We start from the raw sequence: 24,279 nt of genomic DNA, 5'->3' as shown, positions 1-24,279 counted from the left end.
TTTTTGGGGATTTTACTTTTGTTTTTGCACCCGTGACCTGGGAATAATCCAGACTCCGGTGGCGCACGCTTGTTTTAGTCAAAAGAGGGAACAAACAGTAACGGAACGGAAACAGGAGGTGAAATCGCAGCGACTGGAATGGAACGTTCTCGCTTTGGTTAGAGCACAAACACGGAGCGCCGCGGTACGTAAAAGCACGAGCCGGTCACACTTTACACTCTGGACCTTTAACTTACAACTAATGAAGAGGTCTGTTCCTCCTCCTCATCATCGTCGCCTCCGCCGCCTCCTGCTGCTCAGGTCGCTGTCTCTGAACGACGCGACGCGGCTCCTGCGAACTCAGGACGATGTCGATGGACACGGGAAACGAGAAGCGCTCCGACATCAGCGCGATCTTGTCGTGGCGAACGCCGTGTTTGTTCCGCCTTCAGGGCAAACAAGAACAGAAGTGAAGTCTGCAGCAGCGCGTATAATATACATAAGCTTATTTATATATTTTTTAAAAATAGAGAAATTAAATAAAATTACTTCTCAAGCTCAAAAGGATCCAACTTCCAGCTGGTGTCAGGTTCACAAAAATCCACTCTGTATCCTTTCTCTAAAGCCTGGTTAAAAAAATGTATCAACATTTTAATGAAGATTCTAGAACAACAATAATTAGGTGAATTTTATGGGGGGGGCAAAATTATTAAGATTAAAATCAAGATTCTGAAGAAAAAAAAAGGTCAGAATTTGGAGTGATTTCTCTGAATTCGGCTGTTTTTGTTTAAAAATAATAGTAAACGTAGACGTAATCCTCTTCTGTAACTAATACACTGTTATTAATTCATTATTAATGAGGATATTATTATTATCCTAAACAATATTAATGCTGTTCATTTATATATTCAAGCTTAATGTAAATTGTATAGCTTCCCTTTGCCAATTCTAATAGTTAAATCCCATATTCTTATAATTCTTGGTGATACAGTACATGTAACTACAATTTTTTTGTAAATAAGGCAGAATTCTGAGAATAAAGACAGAAAAACGTGATTGAAGTCACATTTATAATTTTTTATAATCAGAAATCTGATTTATATATCACGTACTTCTGGTGTTTTGAGATTAAAATCTAAAAAACACACTTTTACTCTGTTATGTGTTAAAAGAGGCTTATTTGTAATTATTCAAACCTGGCAACCAATGTGAATCCACTCTCTTACAATGTATTGCACTGGGACTGTAGTTTTAAACACTAAAACGTCACTTTTGTACATATTTCACATTCACTCAACTACTTTTTAATCTTTATTTCCTTGCATTTGTTCTGCACTAAATCAAACGCCTCGGTTTATTTATACCTCCCCAAAGTAAATACCAAGTGATAAACCTTCATTATTTTGGGGGAGACCAGGTTTCCTTTCTACCATCATCACAAACAACATTAATTATGATTATTATCACTTACCATTTGGACATATGGCTTCATTTCCCAGGCCTGGATGTTTGTATTATCTATAATAACTGGAGAGCGATGATCGTTCATGGCATCTTTAGCTAAAAGAGGTTTTAAAGAAAAAATACGCTCAACCAAGTTCTGGCAAAAAATAAAAAAACAATAATATATATATATATGTACTTTACTTACTAACTTTGCAAGTTATTTTAAGAAAATAGCAACTGCATCAATTTAGAAGCGAGAAAATGCTTATATAAAAACATCAGGGAAGTGTGAACATAAAAAACAACATAATCAAAATAGAATTAATAATCAAGGAATATATAAATAAAAAATAGGGACAAAACCTTAATAAATTTCTGTAAAATAACCAAGAGGTAATAAGTACAACGATATAAAGGGGTTAAAGCTAACCTATTAAACTATTTGTGACTTTATTTTTAAAAGCAGTCACAGTGTGACACATCTGAAAATGCCTGAATTGATAAAGGCAACAAATAAAATAAAAAGACTAATAAAATCCCCCTTAGAATTATTCTATAGACACAGATACAGACAGAGAGGGGTAAATACCTCGGCTCTGGTTCCACTCGTGTGCCGCTCCGAGGAGACCCGGGTCATATCTGTAACCGTCCTCGAGGCCAAAGTAGTCATCGGTGCTGAGTATGAGGCCACAGGGACCAGTGGAGAGCAGCTCCCTGTGAGTGACATGCAAACATTCACATTGTCTATAAATGAATGAATAAACAAATAACTCCAAACGACTCAAAGCCTGTGACAATTGAGCCGTCAGTAGCCAATCAGCAGCTTCCTAAGGCCCGCCCACAAACAAAAAACCACAGCGCAAAGAACAAATGAGGGAGCGCAAAGTGTATTTTCAAACGATAAAATACAATATTTTTGAATAATTAAATCGTTATTTTTGCTTCTTAAAAAGTGTTGTTTGAAAATATTGACACAAATCTAAGTCACACCCTGGACAGGTCACCAGTCCATCACAGGGACATCTATCGGCTGAATTAAGAATCCTAACAACACTACTCAAACTTACCTGGCCAGTGTTGATTTGCCGGATCCTGGTAAACCCCTCATGAGGATCAGGACCAGGGAGGAGCTGTGAGTGATTTCAGGAGGTCTGCAGTGACGCTGTTGCTCCCAGAGTTCATTCCCTGAACCAAATCTCTCACAACCGTTATAATCCTCGTCAAACTGATACTGTCCCGTATTTCCGTGATCAGAGAACGCGCCGTGGCTACGACCCCATTCGTGCCTGTCAAAGTTTTGCGGATGGTCTTCTCCGTGATAGCCCTGAGTGTGAGGTCTGGACACATTTGGAGGTAGACACCTTGGAGGTCTTTGGAAATGAGACTGCTCTTGATAGTGGTTTGTCACTCCTGGGCTGCTCCTGTTCGGATTCACATGTTGTGGTTGTGGGAATGTAGGTGGAGGTGGGTAGTGGGGGTGGAACGGTGGTGGGTGTAATCTTGGGTTTGGCTGTCTGTTAGGTGGTTGTGGATAATGCCTCTGGTTGTGAGAGGAAACAGATGCCTGGTCCACGCCTGGCCTTGGTCTCCTGGGTTGGTACGGTCCATTTTGGTACCAGTGTGGCCATGATGGGTGCCTCCCGCCATTGCTAGTCCAGGACTTGTCCATTTCTGCAGATTTGCTTGCGTAATTAAACTTCTCCTGGCTTATGTCCTGAGTGTGCTGGCTGGTGGGAGTGGGTTGTGTCCCTGAGTTCACGTTAGCACCGTCTGGCGTATCAATCTGCTCCAGCTCTTTGTAAAACTCGCTCAGCGAGTCCTCGATGTCAGACTTGACTGCGCCGGCTCGTGGAGGAAATACCGGACCGATGAAAGTGCTGCTGGTGAGTCCGACCTCCTTTAACACTCGCTCCTTCTCGCCATCGGCGCGGTTACTACTCACATGTTTGGCGTTTACGAGTGAATCATCATCCACGTCTGCACTACTCTGACCTGCCACACGAGGGCGCTCTATACCAGGTGATGTCGTAGAGGCGGAGCCAGGATGAGACATCTGTGTGAACGCAAATCAAAAAAGTTAACGTTTATCTAAAATTGTCAGCTTTTCAACTCAGAAAGCCAGAGAACTTCACCAAACCCAGATGGCCACCACTCAAACAATTTCACCGTTACTGCTCTTCTGTCATATTTAATTCACATTAACTCAGTAGTATACACAGGAATGTCTAACTTTAATCCATGGAAATGTTGCTACGCTGTACTAGCAAAATACTATAGAGCAATGGTCAGCAGATCTGGCACGGCAGATTATTACAAAAAAACTGATCAAAAATGTAAATAAATAAATGATTTGCTTGTCTTCACAAAAATTAAAATGTTATACAGAATTCAGAGATTTCATTCTGAAAAAGAAAGACAGATATGAACTGATGTGTTCGGTTTGGAAAAACTAAACTAAAATAGCTGTTGTAATGGACATGCAAATTTAGCAGTAATTTTGAAAATTCCAATGATGCAGAATAATTACTATTATGACTCTATGCAGTGGGAAAATAATGTTTGTTAGAAGGTTTAGCAATATTTCTCAAAATTTAAATGATGCACAATAATCATTAACAATGTTAAAAGAGAAAATGTAGTTTGTTAGCAAACTACATTTACAGTAATGCTCAAAATGTAAATGACACACAATAATTAAATATGGTACAAAAGGGGAAAAATATAGTTTGTTAGGAAACTTTGTTAGCAGGTTTAGCAGTAATGTTCAAAATTGTAATTGACAGACAATAACTATTAACAATATTAGTTAGCAAGTTTAGATTAATTTAGCAAGTTGGATGAATTTTAGTTACTCTTTTAAACCAATCGCTTAAATAAAAGATAAAATAATTGGCCGTAAATCGAACTTACTCGACGATTCCTGTCGCGATGTTATCGACTAGCATTGCTAACAACGGCTTTTCGGGGTAAAAGTAGGAGGTGACGTCATCCAATGTAAAATTTAATTTTCAATCAATTCAAAGGCTTTGGGGAAGGGTATTCCTTTGATGATGATGATGATAAGTACTCAATTCATGTTTTTATTTAAATCTATAATAATATCTTCTCCTGGCCGTTTTCTATTTTTTCCGTGGAGAGCAACATATTTTGACATCGAATTTCAACTTTAAAAAAATGCTTTATTTTCATGGGGTTGATTCAAATGAGAGCGATCACGGTTACTTAACTGGCCGACCTCGTGTTTATAAGAAAACCCCTCACTTTATAAGTAACAGGTTACTCGTCCCACGTGCAGTACTTTACATAAATGCAATATCTCATGTTCAACCCTTGTTTATTGCTGTCAATATCAAGCCCAAACTGTCTGTTAGTAATGTTTAACTTGTTATAGTCGTTGTTAATCCAGCTAACCAATCTAATTTAGAAATAAACTATCTTATGTTTAGTTTAAAAAAAAAATCCCAAATACTTTATTAGTATTATTCCTTTCCTTCCTTCCTAGTAAATCAGTGCAGTTTTGTTGTACAACATTATATGGTTGACACATTCACTGCAAAGGTAAATTAAGTCAGTGTACGTGTATAGATGATGTATAAATATACATATATATGCACTTATAAAGTAATTGAAGCTAAAACTGAAACCAAACAACAGTGTCGTGTTTAGCTAATGTCATGACAGAAAACGGTGGTGGGGGGAAAAAAGGGTTATGTTTAAAATGTGACATAAACACAAACAGAATACATGTCGCCCTTCGTGAATTCTTACCGTGGAAATCCAAAAGAGTCCAAAAATAATGCGGAAAAAACATTAAAGTATATAAATCCCCCGGCACATTTGCCTTGTGTTTACTAAGCGCTGCTGCTGCTTCTTCTTCTTCTTCTTCTTCCTCTTGTCATCATCGAGCCGATTACCATTACTAAGTGTGATTATAGCGCCGCCGCTGGTCTGGAGTGGCAACAACCACAGAACAGGAGGTGATTTTCAATGAAATAAAATGATAAAAAAAAGGCATCTTTTAGGTTTAACTTTGAGAATATTCATTTTGATTTACTAAATGTTCTTTAAACATTATATTATTTGTTTTTTAAGCACTTTTTACAATTGTTTTGGTGATAGTTTGTGACCTTTCTTGCACTTCAAAATAAAACACAATACAAAATAAAGCTTACTGTATTATGACAGAATTTATGGATTGTGTAATGATCCAGAGGCAGTGAAAGTATTTTTCATGTATAACATAAGATTTGCAGTGTCACGATCAGAAAACAAAAAATCATACCCATTTAAAATCAAACATAACCTAATTATTGATTTATTGTTAATAGTCAACATATTTACAGTTAGAACGAGTGATTCAGAATTTTTGATGTGGATATAAATTATTCAGTAGCATATTGTACTTTATTTTTAATCAATTATCTCAGTTTTTACTTCGTTGTTTCAGTCGATGCATGTTATTAAACAAATAACTTCATGTTTATACAGGTGTGGGAGCAAATTCACTGATGTCACACATGTCAGTTATTTGTCCTCATATTAAACCACTTATGGACATTTCTGGTAAAGATGTCATATGTAATGTCTCTGGAATAAAATATCTAAAAACAAAGAGACTAATGTTACATATCAGGATGGGCATTTCAAATACATACTACAATAATTGAACATATACTGTATTATGGACAGTCACAGTAACTTTACCCAGTAACTCACAGTAAGAGAATAACTGTTCATCCCCATCCCTTGTACTTTCACTGGTAAAAAAAGGCTTTTTAAAATCCAAATTTATACAGAAATATGGTGAATTGATGTGTGGTGTGAGCAACAACAACAAAAAAGGATCAGGCACTTAATCAGGGATTGAGCAGAAGCTCCCTGACTTCCTCAAATTAAAAATAAACCTTTTTTTATTGTTTCTATTTACAGACAAACAAGTGGACGGGCAGGAAGTGATGACATAATTTTAATATTTACCTCACTTCTTTTGTATAGTTTCTGTTTTTCTCACAGTTGCTGTGTATAATTTATTACAGTGAATTGCCGACTTGCAAATTCTGCGTGTCGATCATCGCCAGCTCCTCATCGTTCACCCACTCGTCCTCGGCCAGCGGAAGAGGAGGAGCAGGTTTGCGAGCGGGAGTCGTTAAAGTGCCCGGTGTCGCAGACCTGCGCGGAGGATTGAACGTCTTCTTCACGCACGGAGAAGCCGCCGAGCTCAGGCAGGACAGAGACGGAGGAGACGGGATACGAGACAGGTAGTCCAGAGCTCGTCTCCTCTTTAGGCTCTTGGGGTCTTTTTTGTTTTCTGTTGAAGACGACGCAGCAGGAGGATTCGTGCTCATGGGTGTGACGGAGCCGAGGCTTCTGATTGGCTGCTGAGGTATTAGATGCATTAAAAAAAAACAGTTTAAATCAGTATTGTGTTGATTATGAGAGTAAATCTGTTTAAGAGAGCAGAGACTCACACTTGTCCTGGCGTCCTGTCGTCCGTCTGTCGTAACCACCGGGGTTCGCGGGTGAAGAAGAGCTGGAGAAGACACGGCGCTCACGACGTCATCGGACTTGATTAAAAGTGACAGCTTCTCCTCGGCAGCTTGAAAAAAGTTTTCCTGAGCCTGAAAAACACACATGAAAATACATTTTTAAAAAGGTGGGCGAGGAAGCTGGAGCCAATCTCAGCTGAAACAGGCCAAAAGTCCACCGCAGGGCCGACATATAATGATTTCATTTGATTTCAGCTTTGTACCTGGACCAGGTTCCTGAGTTGGCACAGGGACTCCTGCAGATGAGCCTCTTTGGGGTTTGTGGAGAAGACGGTCAGATCTCCGGCGTACACCACGGGAGATGGATGCGTGGATTGACCTCGCAGCTGCAGGTTGCTCAGAGCCAACAGCACTCGCAGTCTTACGACATCTTCCAGGCCAGAGTGAGCGAAGCTGCTGAAACTGCGCACTTTGACAAAGTTCAGGCTTCCATCGGCTAAATAAAACGCAGGCGTGGAACCTAAAAGGACGATAAGAAATCCACCTGTTAAAGCACCAACAATAACAGTGGCACAGCTGTGGAGATAGTGAATAACAACAAATACGTAGGCAGCAATATTAATGAGGAAAGACGCACAAGAACAGGATGGGACATATTGTGAAGCTTCTCGATTATTTTCTTATGTCAGAAAATGGGATGATGTTCTCAAATGTCTTGTTTTTGTCCAAAAACCAAAAACTATTCTTTTTTAATGATTTCTTTGCTATATGGAGCAAAGAAAGAAGCTGAAAAATCACAGAAACTAGAAAATATTCACATTTCGGAAGCTGAAAAATAACACAGAAAGGAAAGATTCACATTTAAGCTGAAAAATCACAGAAAGTAGAAAAAAAATTCACATTTAAGAAGCTGAAAAATCACAGAAATGTGAAAATATTCACATTTAACCGCTCACCTTGTTCATCTATGATACTGATGATATATCCCGCAAGATCCACCTCTCCACACAGCGGCTGATACTCTATGTCTTGAAGTTCCACAAAATTGGTAGAAACCCGCGGCTGAAAATGTGTTGATAGCCATTCCCGAGAAGCCTGTATGATATAGAAAATCATTTAAAACAATCTTTAATTTACATATACATACCATAGAGACAACAGTTGCCCACAGTACCTGCAGGTCCTGGAACTGCGTTTTCTTCGTCCCAGTGAGATGAACAGTTTCGACCCCGCTGCGTCTCTTTCCATCCGAGGTGGTGACGTTATAGACTCTGTATCTGCAGCCTTCCTTCAGCATTGACTGAAGGTCCGAGGGCGGGCGCCAAAGATTCAACTGGTAAGCTAAAGAAGAAGAAGGAGAAGAAGCGTAAATTAAAATCAGGGCATAACAGGTCTAAAAAAGGAGGAAGAGGAGAAATGAGGACACACCTCTGGCACGTTGGTCCATGGAGTCGGCGACGCAGAGTCTCCACACGGGTGTGACGTCTCGATTGGGGCAGCCGCCGTCACTGCTCTCTGCGTCAACAGCGCGGCGGTAACGGTCCTGCAGTTCAGCCTGCTGCTTCTCCATCAGAGAACGTCTGTATGTCTGCAGCGTCGCCAACTGCCGTTCACTCAAATGAGCCTGACAGGTAACAAATCTATGCGATTAAAACTCAAATTTGGTCCATAAATTGTCATAAAATGTGAAAATACTTTGATTGTTGTTTCCGAAACCTCAACACGAGGTGACCAAATGTCTCGTTTTGTCCACAAACCAAAATTAGCATCTCAAAGAAACCAAAAAATATTAATTTTAAGAAGCCAAATAGTCAAAATAGTTGGCAAATTCACCTCAAAATAAGCCGGGTCGTCGCCAACTGCTTCGTGCAGCTCTTCTCCATCCTGCAGACTCACGATGTCCTGACGGCTCATTGTCCGTCTTCTGCGCTGAGGTTTGTCGTTACCTGGAGATGAAACCTCCATTCTTAAAACGGTCCAGTGCGTAACATTAAGAGAATTTAGTGGCAGAAGAAAAAAACTGAACATTCCCTATAATTTAACTCTTAGAGAATTTCCCATAAACGCAGCATAATTTCAAGAAAAATCTTCATCTATATTCCTCTATAAATAAGTACACAATACAATATGAATTAAGTCATGTACCGACTGTATCCATGAAACACACTCTGGGAAAAGAAGAAGTTTTCAGTGGGTCCAATCATCACGAACTCTCGCACACTGGAAGTACACAGGTGATAAAAACGTCCCTTACCTATCTGCTCCTTCTCAAATTCCGACTGAATCTTGGCAAAAAGAATCTCCATGGCCTTCTGCTTGTGTTTGCTGTATCGTCTCGCTTCCTTCTCCTCGGCGCGAACAGAGCGGAAAACAACGCCGCCATCTGGTTTCCTCTCCATCCACTTGGAAAACCAAACGAGAAGACAGTCAAAAGTAAATAAATATCACAACATTCAAGTTGTGACAGTGTCTTAAACTCACCTGTACGGGGTAGCTCCTCAGCACAGTGATGTCCACGCATCCCACTGGTCCTCCATTACTGAACAAAGACGAGAGAGGAAGCAGGAACGGCCGAGGGTCTTTGTGAAAGCCCAGTTTGGTGTCCCATCGCGCAGGTCTGGTGCTGTTGGCACAAATCTAAAAAAAACAAAAAAAACACAGCAGTTGAACGTTGCTTCTCGAACAGGAAGTCACATTTTTATCTACAATAAACTCGTTACAAGATGTCATTAAAGTACCTTTAGCATGAGAGATTCGGGCGCCTCCAGAGGAGAGCACGCATCTTGTGATCCCACCAGCTGAGCGCCGTAGACGATCAGTTTCCCCCCGACGGCCAGTCGCCCTTTGTGCAGCATGGCGGTCAAAGGTTCGTCCAGCTGCGCTTTTACGCTGTACCATCCGTCCGTGAGCCAGACGACCGCGGACGAGTTTTCCACCTTGGCGTCGGAACCTTGCGGAGCCTTGGCGTCGCTGTGACTCTGCTCGTTTGGGGATCGACCGCTGGAGACGACGCCACAGACGCAGAGGAGCAGCGTTTTGGCCGCGGTGTCGTCCCTTTCCATGATTTTTCTCAGAGCGGGCCGGCGGCTGTGGTCGATCTCTACGTCATATCTGGAGACGTGGAAATGAAAACCATTGACAGTCGCAGGAAAAGTAGTTCAACCATTTTCTCTGACATTATAGTGTTTGTTTGACGGGCAATAACAGTTTAATTCAGCTTATTGAACAGCTAAACTCAGGGTTTAAATAACAAAAAAACAAACAAATGAAAGCCCTAACCCTGAAGACTAAAAACGTACATCAATGATTATAAAGAGAGGTGAGCAGGTGAAGTATAGCAAGAAACCTGGGGTTTGACAGCAGCAAAACAACATAAATGAGTGAATAATTTATTCAACAGATTAACTAATGCATCAGGATAGAAGGTTCCGTACATAAGTCAGTATCATAGTACTATATATCCATATGAATATGCTTTGTGCAAACATTGAAACCTGCTACCAATCGCAAATGGATGCTGGAACTTCAGTTTAACATTTGGTTTCCAGTGGAACCGCAGAGGAAAGAGGAAATATTTAAATCCACTGCGCAACAGGCATTTTTTTTAAAAGACAAAAAGACTAAAAGAAGACGCTGCTGGAAGGAAAGTCAAATTAAAACTTAAATGTCGAGCGGACAAGTTGAGGAAATGAATTGATTTACTAATAATTGATTATGTGACATTAAATTAAAAAGCGACGTACCTGTACTTGAGCTGCAGGAGAACCTGCTCTGGTGTGAGACGGAGGCCGCCCATTGTTTCCGGAAACGATCTTTCCATGGAGGCCTGTTTCCACACAATCCATCTGTAGTGGTTGAACACCCACTCCTCACTCATCAGTTTTGGATCCACTCCTGGCGTGTCGCATAACGCTCTGTGGACAGCGGGGATCAGATTAGGTGCAATCGGATAACACAACACGTGTTACGGTAGAACTCAAAATGATACCTGTAAAACTCTTGTTTCCCTGCCGTGCCGTCATTGCTGGGGACCAACCATCCGCCGTCGGCGAGCTGGACCCCGCCGTGCTCGGTGAAAACTTCCATGTTGAGAAACTGCTTCAAACTAAAGCGGAACATCTCTGCGTTCTCACTGCTGATCTCACAAACATGCTGGTGTACGCCACATTCATACAGCTGAAACACAGCAGCATCAAGATGTTAGAGGATTTTAAAATCAGTGACACTTACTGTAAATGTTCTGTGACTCAACCGTCTGGGACCTTGCCTGTTTTGGGGAGCATCTCACAGGAGGTTTTCCATTCACAGCGGCTTTTAACGGGACCCTGGAAACACCTGAGGTCTTCGCGAGGAACAAACTGCCCGGCAACGGACGTATCGTCTGCCGCTTCTTTTTCCGGATTCTCATGTCCTGCATGTCACGCGCCATTTCCACACTTTCAAGATTCAAGAACATGTCTGCGAAACACACAAAAGATATTATTTAAATCAATGTTAGAAGAAGGAGTATCAAGGGCCGGGTCGTACGTGTTCCATGTCCATGTGACGTAAAGGTTCTTCATCTGGCTATTTCTGCGGTCTATGGTACACGTGTAAAACTCAGCAAAAACACAAATAAGGGCAAAATTGTGGTGAGACAGTGGTGGAAATAAAAGATCAGTGGACAAATGGTAACAGATGGAAACAGACATGGAACTCATTAAATATGACCCGGCCCTTACAGTGCATCTTCCTGATTTTCTACGTGAAGGTTACTGCACCTTGGCTTCTGGAAAACACTTCCTCTGCGGCAGATTCATCCGATACACAGTCAGCAGGACTATTCATCGTAGGATTATCTGTAGTGTCAGGAAAGGTCATTGTTTTCACGTCCTCTTCGCCTTTATCGCCACTTACATCTGCACCGCTTTGTGGTTTTTTAGCAGGCGGAGCTAAACCGTTGCTGTTGGATGGCGGACCAAAGAGACGCAGGTGTATGTCCTTCTCATCGTGCGGTCTCGAGGAGCTCTCTTGGACAACAGTCCTTTGCTTTTTGAACGGAGGAACAAACGCAGAGGGTGTTTTCGCGCCGACGTTGAGGACGGTATTCCTGCGAGTCTCCGTCTTTGCGTTCTTCAGGAAGGGAGGAACAAATGTGGGTATCTTCGAATGCGCCGATGTGCCGCGTCCTGCTATTGATTGTCGCCTTTCCACATAGTGTTTCTCACTTCTGAGAGAGAGAGACAACAATAAAACAATTACAGAAAAGCTGATTAACTCTGGGAGCCACATGTACACAAATCTCGGGTTAACTTACCCATGTGGCCCTGTGATGTTTGGATGATGAGAAACACTGTACTTGAAAACCCTCCTATCTTTTATTACACCTTAATGAAAAAAATAAAAACACAGATAGAAGGTGTATTTGTGTATAAATGACAAAATATAAACATAATAGACTTGTTTGAGAGTCAAAATACATACTATTTGGACAAGTTTTCTGTGGCTGTAGCGTTGGTTCGTCAACAGTCCGATCAAACTCTTCCAGTAATTGTCTTTTCAGTGGAGGCTGAACTGGAGAGTGACAGAAAAATATGGTTAATAAATGTAATGTGTATGCAAATGAATAATCAAGCATTTTAGTTTATGTGTAACATGGAAACATCTTTAAAGAATATCTCATTAGTTTGTGTGTTTATCTGGCAGTTTATCAGCCTTTTCCAACGGGAAACTTAAGTTTGTTTCTCATGCACCGAAGTCCATAGAGAAAACAACTGTATTGAGCTCATGGGGACACAGAAGCTGCTGGTCTCCTGCTGCCTCATTTAGTAAGTTTGTGTCACTAAGGTGAATCCACACAAAAGATTTCAAACACCAAAGTCACAAAATAACAAACTTGAACTAACTAAGTGTGACAATAGTGGATCAACAACTCTTGTGTGCCGTGATCTAAAACCGCTGATTTTCTCTATGGACTTTGGTGTGGGGGGGGGGATTGGGACATTTACAAAGCAACACAAACTGCCGTTTTCAGTGAGAAAAGGCTGTTTAACAGTAACAAAACAGCAGTCTGTCTGCACTAGCACACTAAATTAAACAATCCCTTTAATGTCCTGAGTCAGAACACATGTTTCACCTGTCATATCTGCATCTTCTCCCACTCTTTTCCCTCTCCTTCTCTGCCCCTCCACAGACCTGGGGTTGGTGCCTGGGTTATCTTGCAGTCGCTCACCCTCTAAAGTCGGCAAGAGAATTTTACCAGCGAGACTTTCATCCTCTAACAACGCTTTGGTGCAGTCGAGAGCTTCCTGGGCGAGAAACTCCTGCTGTGTTTTAGTGCAACCACCGAGGTCAAGTATTATAACTGAAGTCTCCTCTGTCCTTTTGAACCTGGGTCCCTCGCTGCTGCTTGTGTGATTTACTTCAGAGCGTGACACATTTCCCATCTCCTCTGCATGAGGGTTTCCTACCCACGGTGAAGTAAATGTCTCCTCTCTTTTCCCTTCTTTCAACTCTGACTCATCTGCAAGTGCTTTTTCTCGATTAGAAATGCAATTATGCATCCTCGAATCCTGTAGAGTTTCATTTTCATGGTCGGTCTCTTGCAGAGGCTGAAATGATTTAACGACCCGGGGGACACTGTGCCTCGTCTCCTGCTCATCTCTCACTGTGGTGAGATTAAAATTATTTCTCCTTACATCCGACTCGTGGGTCGGGGTAGGGTCGGAGTTTGAACGACGACTCTCCTCTTCTGCGACGTCTTTGAAAAGGGTCTTCGCTTTCAGCATATTTGTCTGCGACACGTGGACTTTAGCGCCCCCTGCAGTCAAGAAACCACAGGTGAGGTTCCCAGCGGTGTTTGTAGTTTGATCGTAAACATGACTCCTCCTCTTCGTGTCGGAAATTGATGGAGTCTTTGAGCAGAAATCAATGTCATTAAATACTGCTTTCGCCCTCTGGAGGGACTCTGATGAAAATGCCACAGGTTTACCACTAGCGGCAAGAAATCCACCGTTCACAGGAGTCGAACAAGAGACAGGTATCCTCGAACGGGTTGATTTGATGTTAATTTTACTCTCAGCTTCACTACATTGACTTTTTGCTTTTTTCTGGGCATCAAATGAAAAAGCTACTCCTTCGTCAGGGTTCTGAGGTGGTAAATTATCTTCTTTAGGTGGCATTCTTTCGTTTGTGTCCTTGAAGGCAGCACTATCATTCAACAGAGACTTCGCTTTTGTCATCGCTTCATCCGACACGGACACTTTCTTCCCACTGGCTGTGCAGAATCCACCACTGTTGCCAAAGTCACTGAAGGCAGAATATGAATTTCCATCAGTAGAATCTGCCGCTTTCGTCAAAGCACCTTTGTGAGACTCCACGTCGTTGTGACGCGTGACATTTTTCCGCTTAACGACTAATCCCTTTTCAAACTCGGAGCTTGCACTTCCATGCCCCTCACTGGTGTTTGACAACATCTCGTCATGTTTTTGTTTGGAAGTTTTCTTCCCGCGTGCGACACTTTCCTCACATTCCTTGTTACAGTCTTTGAAGAAAGCGTCTGCTTCTTGCATGGCAATAGAATCATCATCGTCCAGTTCTTCCACAACATCCGCTGCTGTTAAGAGATTCTTCCGAGATACGCAGACTCTCGCGCCATTTTGTTCTTCGCTGCACTTCTTTGTGTCTGGAACTTTTCGAGTCTCCTCACTCAAAGTGATGTCACTGAAAAGAGCTTTAGCCTTGTTGAGGGCCTCAGATGAAGGAAATGTCACGTGTTTTCCACTGGCTGCAAGAAATCCACTATTATTTGGTTTCACACAGATTTTATCTTCAAAAGCTTCACATTCACTCAACAGTGACTTTGCTTTCTGGAGCGCCGCGGATGAAACGACAACTCCTTTGCCACTCGCTGTCTGAAATCCACCATTTTGTAGTGTTGCAGCTCGAGTGTGATCTGCATTATTGCCTATTGCTTTTAAACAGTCTTCTCTCTGTATGCATTTCTTCTTGTCCTCGGGGGTATTATGAACATCATTCAAAAGGCACTCTGCTTTTTTTAGCGCATCATTCGTCACAGAGACTTTCTTCCCACTGGCTGTGCAGAATCCACCTCCGCTACCCGACTGATTATTGTCAGAGGAGCCGTAATTCTTTGACGTGGAGCACGAGGGAGAAGAAAATGCTTTTGTAGTTGAGGTAAGGTGCCGATTTTTGCCGCTCCTCCTTGTGTCTGAAACTTTTAGAGTCTCCACACTCACAGTGACGTCACCAGCTGCAAGAGATCCATTATTCCTGGATGACAAACCATGAACAGGCTTCTTGTAATGATTGACTTTATCGTCGACTGCTTCACTTTCACTCAACAGGGACTTTGCTTTCTGGAGAGCCGCAGGTGAAATGACAACTCCTTTGCCACTCGCTGTCTGAAATCCACCATTTTGTAGTGTTTGATCTGTGACATTGCCTGTTTTTAAAGCATCTACTCTCTGCGTCGGATGTTCCTTCATCTCCTCAGGCTTATGAACTTCACTCAACAGGCACTCCGCTTTTTTCAATGCATGAGCTGACACGGCAACTTTCTTCCCACTGGCTGTGCAGAATCCACCTCCACTACTCGACTGATTATTGGCAGAAGAGATGTAATTCTTTGATACTGTGGATGAGGGAGAAGAAAATGACTTTGTAGTCAGAGAAAGGTTTAGATTTTTGCTGCTTTTCCTTGGCTCTGAAACTTTTAGCACCTCCTCACTGACTGCAATGTCACTGAAAAGAGCTTTAGCTTTCTGTAGGGCCTCAGACGAAATTGCCATTGGCTTTCCACCTACTGCTAGAAATCCATTATTCCTGGATGACAAACCATGAACGGGCTTCTTGTAATGATTTGCTTTTACAATGACTTTATCATCGACTGCTTCACTTTCACTCAACAGAGACTTTGCTTTCTGTAGCGCCGCGGATGAAACGACAACTCCTTTGCCACTCGCCATCTGAAATCCACCATTTTGTAGCGCGTGATCTGTGGGTTTGCCTGTTTTTAAAGCATCTCCTTTCTGCGTCAGGTGTTCCTTGACGCTGTCAAGCACATGAATTTCATTCAAAAGGCACTCTGCTTTTTTCAGGGCATTAGCCGACACAGAGACTTTCTTCCCACTGGCTGTGCAGAATCCACCTCCGCTACTCGACTGATTATTGGCAGAGGAGCCACAACTCTTTGAGGTTGTGCATGAGGGTGAGGAAAGGTGTTGAGTAGTCAGAGGCAGGTTCACATGGGATGAAACGGCACTTGTAACTGCCGGAGCATCCTTAAAATCAAAGCTCTGACTCTCCACATTATCCACGACAACGTCTTTGATTTCTTGGATACTTTTAGGTTCCAAATGTTTTCTTGCATTACTGGAAAATGAAGGCGATTGTACCATGTTTGTTTTAAGTTTTACTGATAAGGCGGTGTTATTGTGGCTGATGTTGCAGTCTTTGAAGAGAGCGTCTGCCTCTTGCATTGCTTTAGCTGAAATAGAAACCCCTTTCCCACTGGCTGTCTGGAACCCGTTTCTCAAACCTTTGGCAACACTCGTGACCCAACTCTCCTCGGTTTTAGCGTCAACTTTGCCGCGATGTTCGTCTGTTGACTTGTGATCCGTTAGATCCCCGTCTAAATCTGCAAACAAAGCTCTGGCTTTGCTCATGCATTTTCTTGAAACCCTCAAAATATTCCCCGTCGCAGTTCTAAATCCCGTAGCAGGCATCAAAGGATTGTTGTTCTCCTGAATGTGGGATTTGTTGAGATTTTGAGGTTTAGCTGACGAAACACCGCTACCACCTTCAGAGATGTGCTCTGAAGAGGAAGATGCAACGGCGGCATTTTTATTTCTCCCGAAGGATTTACTTGTGACTTTTAACACTTCACCGCTCGTTTCAGCGTCCATGAATGAGGCCGTTTTCTCAGTCATCGCAGTCTTTGTCGTGTGTTTTTCAGCATCGACACTAAAGCTCTCATCAAAATCAATACCTAGGAGAAAATCAGGGTCAAGTTCTTTGTCCACTTTGTTGAGAGACGTGGTATTATCCTGCTGCTGTGGCTTCGTCATTTTGAATTGTGTAAATTCAAACTGGCTGTCGGCTTCTTCCAAGAGAGTGCACAGTTCTGTGACATCAGCTTTTTGTGACGCAGTTAACTGGCAACTGATATCCGCCGTGTTCTCGATCGATGAAGACGGAGCCTGGTTTGAATTGGAGATTGTATTTTTCGCGGGTCCATTACCAATGCCAATTATTTCACCTCCTGTGGCCGGCTGATCTCGGAGAGTCTTTTCAGCTTCATTCTCTTCAAAGAGACGCTTAGCTCTCTCCAGGTGTAATGAGGAAATTCGTATTGACTTGTTGGAAGCGGTTTTGAAGCCGTCACCAACTTGACACAAGGTATAATCTGTTTCTTCTGCACAACTGGGTCCTCCTGGTTCCCCGTTCTCCAGTGTCTGGTTTTCCTCGGTTGCACTGGGCAGCTTGACATCTGTTTCAGCTTCTCGTTCAATATCATCTAAAGGTTTCCCATTTCTTCTGTTTGTAAACTGTTGCGTTTGCACGCAGTTCTCTGTGCTGGGAAGTGTCGTCGTCAGGTGACTGACGTCTGCAACTGCAGATTGGAATCCGCTGTCACTTATTGTGCCTTCATTGACGGAGTAACTTTCATCAGTGGCTGGACCCAGTTTTCCGTGACTGACAGCATCACAGTCGTGGTGAAGGTTTGCTCGCCTTGCTTTCTCCTTAGCTTGCCTCATGGCTGTTAGACATGCGGACGCAGAGAAGCCATTTTGAGGATTATCCTCCGATGCCAGACTCACTTTATCGGCATCCAACATTTGACTAAAGTCCTGTGCAAAATCTCTGCAGAGCTGCGACATGTCAAGATCCTGGAGTTTTGATTTGACAGAAAGAGGTAGTTTTTGCGTCTCGTTCTCATCTCCATCATTCACCAACAGCTTGACACTCTCATCGTTCCCTGAAAGACAAGTGTGATGTCAAACAAAGTTACACTCAGTCAATGTGGAGAGAAATATTGTATTTTATGTATGAACTTACCAGAATCTGGAACCAGTGCTGAGGTGTCGATGATCTGTGATGGAATTTCTCTTCCTTCATCCTGTGTTTTTGAAGCATCAACAGTGTAAATAAACTTTCTCTTCTTCTTTATAAAGCCACTGTGAGGGCTTTTCAAAGTTGTCCCTGCTAACAGGCTAGAGTCTCTTTGCAATCGCTCTGTCAAAACGTTGTTTTCCACTTCACAGCATGAAGCATCTGTTGTCCAGGGAGGGATTTCAGATAAACTCAAAGGAGACCACTGGGTGGTTCTAATATCTCTACTTGGCAACGGCGGAGGTGAGGAAAGTTTCTCAAGGTCCTGATCATCTGTCCTCTGTTCAGTGACGACGTCACTGTTTGAATTTGAGTCGCCGGTAAAGATGCAGCCTTGCTCTTTTGTCAGGACGATTTGTTTCCTCTGGACTCGGTCAGTTTTCACTTTTCTCAGAGCTGAACCGCTGTTGCTGAAAAATATGGAGAGGACATTTTCAGCGCCATCGAGAACATTTGCCACAGTTCTGCGAACATCGCTGTCCTCGATCGCATCCGGTAGCTTCTGTCTCCAAACTCTTGGACTCTCAGGGGAAATGAGGCCGCCTGCCGATCACAGACATAATATCTCAATTTCATTCATATTCATAGATGATGCTCCGTTCACTATATTACCATTTTTAGCAAGGGGAAAAAAACTCAGTACCTCGCTGAACAGAAATGTCGCTGTTTTTTGATGACGCTGCCACAACTCTGGACGAATTCGATAGAGAAGGAAAAAGCTTCCGTACAAACTAAAAACAGTCAAGACAGAGAAATATATCAATGCTTCCTGGATCATAAATTCTTTTTACATCAAAATTAGATTCCAAAATCATAAATAAACAGAGAAATTCAAATAAGAAAAATGGGCAAACTGGATTTTGAGCTTTAATTTGTCTGACTTGTGTGACCCGGAATTTATTTACAAACTTCTTCATACGTTGACTTTGTGTGATTTACGTTGCACTGGAATCATGCGCAAAGTTAAGTTCACAAAGTTTTGGATTTTGCATTTAAGTAAAATCAAGATGTACTGGTAAAAGTTGCTTTACACAGTATTCATATGGACAGAAAAAGTAACAAAATTGATAAAAACATGATTAATCACTATCAACATCTATAATAAAGAAAATGCCATTCAGAAAATTAATTTAAGAATATACAGAATGAATGTCTGAACATATATACATGTATATATACATATACATATATATACATATATAAAAAGAAAGATATTCAGACTTTCTTTATATATTCCATTATATATATATTCAGATTTTCATTATATATGTGTATATATATACAGTATATATATATATACATATATGAATACACAGATATATATATACATACACACACATATATAAATATATATATACATATATAGGTTGGCGGGGTGCATGTCTGTTTGACGTATATTTGAAATTGAGATTACTTACGACAACATTTTTGTCTGCAGCAGAAACACTCACAGGACAGGGACTCTCGTCAGGTTTAGCTGTAACATGAGAGCACAGGAGAGTTTCTTCTCTTCACATGTTACATATTTAAGAAAGCAGTGGCTGAGTAAAGGCTGAAAACGGTTTCTCTCCAGTCTTCGGTTCAGGATTTTCAGGATCATACCTCCCCCTCAAACACTGTAACTATATATAAAAACCCTCTGTGAGCTTTATCAACAGTTTATCATTCCCTGGTGAGTGACTGCACCTGCTCCTTCACGACACTGACACTTTACTTAAAAATTCTTAAAGATGAGAAAAAGGAAGTAGAGAAGAAGAACAGCGAGAAGAGCAGACTCCTGCTGTGAGGCTGCAGTACCACTTATTTATAAAGAAAGAACGAAATCACATAAATTGAGTCTTTTTTGCTTACATAAAATGAGTGTGGATGGCACAGCTGGTGGAGTGTTCAGAGAACTGGTCCACGATATATCAGAATCAACCTGTGCACCCAGGGTTTCAGCTATCTTCTTGGCATAATTGACCTGGGATTCATGAAAACAACACAAAGAGAGTGAACCATTAATGTAAAAAAATAAATAAATTGCAGTATCTCTATCTGATTAAAGACACTTACTGGGGATTTAGGCATACGATGAAGCAAATCTGTACGGACGACATCGACAAAAACAGATTTGAAAAACGCAGTTTACAAACAACGGCTGCACGATATTAGATTTTTAAACTTTAAACGAGGAACAGGTGAAGGTCAAGACAGTTACAGTACAAACCAGAGCGCTTTGGCCGATAACAGACATGCAGTATACGCATTTGGTCTCTTTTGTAGTGAAATGAACATATTATTTTTCATATTCATGGCAGAGCAGATATCGTACATCCCTAATACAAACAGGATATTGCAGCTCACCATAACCATCCTGACTCTGTGGACAGATTCCTCCATATTTTGCTTCTGCAACCCTTAAAATAAGAAAGTAGAATGGTGTTTATTTTTTCATAAAATAATGACAGGTAATTAAATTTAGAATCAACTTCACAATTCTACGAAAGATTATCAGGGAGCCTTTTCTATTCAAGTTATATATTAATTCAGATAATGACAAATCACTCATGAAATAAATATTAAATATGTATATAAAAAATATAAAAAGAAATATTTCTTTACCTTTCTTTTGCCATTCGAAACAAATGTGGACTCTGTGTTTCCTTCCATGGCAGAATTTCTTTTTCTACAGTGAACAACAGAACATTAGAAAATAACTTTTTACAATAATGCGTTTAAAAATATAATTTGCAGACGTCTGTAGTTCTATCTAGCACGTATACTAGAGGTTATTAAACATTTATTAAGTTGAATATCAATGAATCAATAAGGCAGCAACGATTAACAGATTAGTAAGCTATTTCAATATTAAACGCCAACTATTTTTGACAATCGATTAATCAAGTTTGTATTTTTAAATATTTAAAAATACAAAAAAAATAATGGTTTCTTTGCTTTGTATAACAAATAAATCAATAAGACTGAGTAATTTTGTTTTGTGGACGAAACAAGACATTGGACATTTTTTGAGAGTTAGGAAACATTGATCAACATGATTCTGATATTTTTGCAGAAAATAACAATTGATTTATCAATAAAATACATTGATTATGAAAATAATTGTTAGTTTCAGCCCTAATTTTCTGGTTTCTTTGCTCCATTATAACCAAAGTCATAATCATTAAAAAAATAAAGAAAGAAAGCGATTAATAGATTAGGAATCCTAGAATCGATACCTTCAGCAGTGAACGACTGCTCTGCCTCAGTTTCAGGCGACCCGACTCGACTGTGTCTGAAAGCTTTGGGCGTTGAAAACAGCTGACTGTCCGGTGCAGTTTTATCCAAAGGTGCTTTAAAATGTGCCTCTTGGTTCGCACAGAGCTCATCAGAGACATTGTCCTCAACGGTGGACGCTTGAACTGTCAGTACATTAAACCAGTCGGGGTCCAGCGGTCCCAGCTCTGAAAAAAACACAAAAATACAAAGGGTTGCAGCTCAGTTCAACATTATTATGTTTTGTGGTTTTGTGGTTTTCTTGGTGACTGTGCAACCGTGTGAACTAAGGATGGGACAATTCACTCCTTTAATGGGACATTAGTTATGAACAGAAGGCTCTGGGGGAAATGAAAAGATGAGAAAAGAAGAGGAGGCTGAAGAGACAGGAAAACAGTTTGGGTATTTCTTGCAAGCGTTTGGCTGTGTGAAGTGACAGAAATGTTATTTTTTTACCTGTGGAAACCACATTTCAGTGTATAGCCTGCCAGAAAATAATAACAAAAAAGGACAGGAAATCTAAACTACGATAAAGAACTTTGAGGAGAGAAGATGAGAGGATGACACTGAGGAGAAGAAAGGATGAACAGAGCTGTGTTGAAGAGATTTGGGAAATAAAAAGCAAAAGCTCCTTCCTGTGGAGGGCAGTATTACACCTCTCAGAGTAAGTATTATTATTATTATTATTATTATTATCAGTATTATTATTATTATTATTTACATTTCAGATACTTAAAAAAACTATATCATAGTATTTTTTTAAGCAATGATCCCAACAGGAAATATCACTACATACCGAGTGTAAACAAGTCGTGGGAAAATACATACAGTAGCCACAACTTTTGTGTACCTGGTGATAAACTGAAGAGCAGATGAAACACACATTTCTTTTTACATGTTAAGCTCATTTGAACGTCACCGTACCTTTCCAGATTTCATCCTTGAACTCGTCGTACATGTTTTTGGAAGGCAAATCCATTCCAGGAGACGTGGTGTAATCCTTACATGTTCTCACGCTGCACACCTGAAGAGACGTTTCCATTGTGACTTCACACTCATGATTAAAATGTATGTGTGCTGCAACTCCTGTGCATGCACAGTACATTTTATATATTTCTGCTTCAAATGTTCTAATTTTTCACATTTTAATTTTATGTAAAATTATTTATTTTGTTTTATATAACTAAAGAAATCAGTTTGTGGACAGAATGAGACATTTGCGAACATCATCATTTTTCAATATTTAATGGACCAAACAGGCACTTGATTAATCGAGCAAATAATCAACAGATTTATGAATTATGAAAATAATCATGAGTCACATCCCTAAATCACAACATGATTGAGAATGCAGAAGGTTTATGACGGTATAAGATATTTTTTAAAATAGTTTGAGTGTGAAATTAGAAGAAGCTACCAACTAACAACTGATAACAACTGATGTCTAAGATGAGTGACACCTTTTATCATGGTTTTAGCTCAAAAAACAGACACAGGAATTCTGTGAAGGTGTTGCCAAAGATGACATTTGTGTATTTTAAATCTGTGAAATGTCAAATTACAAAGTGTACAAAGTGTTTACATGTATTTGTTTCTAGTCTTATTATAAATGCTTATATCCGCAGCAATACACCACTTCTAGAAGTAAGTTACATGTTTAAAGTTGAGATAATCACATTTTCTTGAATTTGAATTTGTATTTTTGCAATATAACAGTCTATGTTTCTGATTAACGAACGGGTTTAAAGAGCTGCACCGTTCCTCTACACCCTATGAAGCTGCAAACCTGACACGTTAGAAAAGAGGTTCGAGATAAGATAAGCGACGTGGTTAATTTAGGTAACATTTGTTCCAGCACTTAAATGTGTTGGAGGTGGTTGACAGTGTTCGGAAAGTAAAAAATCCGTGTTAACTCACTACTAACTAGCTGCGCTCACTCACGGAAATAAAGCCATAAAAATAAATGTACATTTGTATTAAAAGTGGATGTAACTCACCATGACGGAGGGCGAGGTAATGAACTTTCATTTCGCGACGACAATTTCACATTAAGCAAAAAAAAACATGAAAAACTTTGAGGCAAAGTGATGGAGAAATGTTCGAAACGAGTACAAGTGTTAGCTAGTTTCACTCCGCTGCTATCAAAACAAACCTCGCGCGCCGCTGTCAACCGGAAGTAAACCCCACTTCCGGTAGATGAGAAACTGAAATATTCAACTTTATATTTTTTAATATAAATATGAATATATGAACGTTATTAATAAAAAAAAGACTGAGGTCATGTTGTGATTCGTCCAAAGGTAATCATTTTATTTGTCTTGTTAAATGTCTTCATGGTCTCACACACATTTTTTCCTATTTGGCTTTTAACGCAGTTGGAGATGTTGGCTTTTACTGTTTGACTGTCTTTTATCGTTTTTACTTTTGCATTTGTTGATCACGTCACGCTTTGGCCAACTCTGTTGTTCTTAAAGTGCGCTAAATTATTATTCTCTAATAAGTCAAACAATAAACTCCTAAAGCACAGCACAAAATCAACTTGGCAAGGACCTTAAACGGGTCCAAAATTTCCCCCCTGAAAAAACATTATTGACAATTTTATTGTCATGAAAATACAAAAAAAACAAACATAGAACAGATGTCTTAGGAAGTACTATGAATCGAATAGAATGGGGATCACTAAAATGACACAAACAAATGTACTGTACATTCAAATTGACAAGAAATGAAACATAAAAAAATATAAATAAAAAATACAGCAGTTAAGAAATAATTGCAACAATCAAAAAAGCAGCAATGAAATGAATAGATAAGCAAGGGGACACAAGTGCCGCAACACTGGCTCCACCTCAACAAACGTAAACATCAACACAACAAGAAATACCAGGATGTCAAAGTACCCGCCCACAGTGTTTGTCTATGTGAGTTTACAGAACTCAGCTGTGGATCCAGGACAAGAATAAAACCTGATTCCGGCGTAGAGAGGCTCAGTGAATGTAGT

At 40.5% G+C, this 24,279-nt stretch overlaps 2 protein-coding genes across 4 annotated transcripts; both read right to left on the bottom strand.

Annotated features, from left to right (window-relative positions):
• On the bottom strand, positions 1 to 5,302 carry n4bp2l2 (NEDD4 binding protein 2-like 2). The gene is made up of 6 exons (XM_044031930.1): positions 5,194 to 5,302; positions 2,493 to 3,478; positions 2,015 to 2,139; positions 1,451 to 1,539; positions 529 to 605; positions 1 to 425 (listed from the first exon to the last, which is right to left on the bottom strand). Exons 2-6 carry the CDS (start codon positions 3,476 to 3,478, stop codon positions 239 to 241), a joined length of 1,464 nt encoding a protein of 487 aa, XP_043887865.1. The 5' UTR covers positions 5,194 to 5,302; the 3' UTR covers positions 1 to 238.
• Positions 5,303 to 5,724: 422 nt separating this feature from the next.
• brca2 (BRCA2 DNA repair associated) lies at positions 5,725 to 23,424 on the bottom strand. Of its 3 annotated transcripts, XM_044031929.1 has the most exons (28): positions 23,276 to 23,424; positions 22,203 to 22,302; positions 21,242 to 21,466; positions 20,628 to 20,691; positions 20,370 to 20,422; positions 20,079 to 20,107; positions 19,875 to 19,986; positions 19,442 to 19,500; positions 18,667 to 18,754; positions 17,970 to 18,566; positions 15,862 to 17,889; positions 13,027 to 14,787; positions 12,375 to 12,464; positions 12,208 to 12,277; positions 11,672 to 12,120; positions 11,179 to 11,369; positions 10,900 to 11,087; positions 10,655 to 10,825; positions 9,650 to 10,022; positions 9,393 to 9,548; positions 9,166 to 9,313; positions 8,745 to 8,857; positions 8,340 to 8,535; positions 8,086 to 8,252; positions 7,868 to 8,006; positions 7,175 to 7,431; positions 6,894 to 7,043; positions 5,725 to 6,803 (listed from the first exon to the last, which is right to left on the bottom strand). In XM_044031929.1, exons 1-28 carry the CDS (start codon positions 23,276 to 23,278, stop codon positions 6,456 to 6,458), a joined length of 8,325 nt encoding a protein of 2,774 aa, XP_043887864.1. In that variant the 5' UTR covers positions 23,279 to 23,424; the 3' UTR covers positions 5,725 to 6,455. The 3 variants fall into 3 exon arrangements, with proteins under 3 accessions (XP_043887864.1, XP_043887861.1, XP_043887862.1); XM_044031926.1 differs by having other exon boundaries at positions 13,027 to 17,889; XM_044031927.1 differs by having other exon boundaries at positions 5,725 to 6,800; positions 13,027 to 17,889.
• Between the last annotated feature and the right edge of the window lie 855 nt (positions 23,425 to 24,279).

Source organism: Solea senegalensis, linkage group LG8 (assembly GCF_019176455.1).
Source record: "Solea senegalensis isolate Sse05_10M linkage group LG8, IFAPA_SoseM_1, whole genome shotgun sequence".
Classification (NCBI taxonomy): Eukaryota; Metazoa; Chordata; class Actinopteri; order Pleuronectiformes; family Soleidae; genus Solea; species Solea senegalensis.
Note: the sequence above shows the minus strand (reverse complement) of the source record. Positions and strands in the feature narration are given on the sequence as shown.

Bases quoted from the DNA above. Each gene is read 5' to 3' on its own strand.
- brca2 (XM_044031926.1), bottom strand. The intron at 9,314-9,392 runs GTGAGTTTAAGA...TGGTTTTCCAAG, and splicing joins TGAGGAGCTACCCCGTACAG to TGGATGGAGAGGAAACCAGA. The intron at 8,858-9,165 runs GTAAGGGACGTT...TTTCATCTCCAG, and splicing joins ATTTGAGAAGGAGCAGATAG to GTAACGACAAACCTCAGCGC.
- n4bp2l2 (XM_044031930.1), bottom strand. From the start codon at position 3,478: ATGTCTCATCCTGGCTCCGCCTCTACGACATCACCTGGTATAGAGCGC. The intron at 2,140-2,492 runs GTAAGTTTGAGT...TGTCACTCACAG, and splicing joins GGCAAATCAACACTGGCCAG to GGAGCTGCTCTCCACTGGTC. The intron at 426-528 runs GTAATTTTATTT...TTTGCCCTGAAG, and splicing joins GATCCTTTTGAGCTTGAGAA to GCGGAACAAACACGGCGTTC.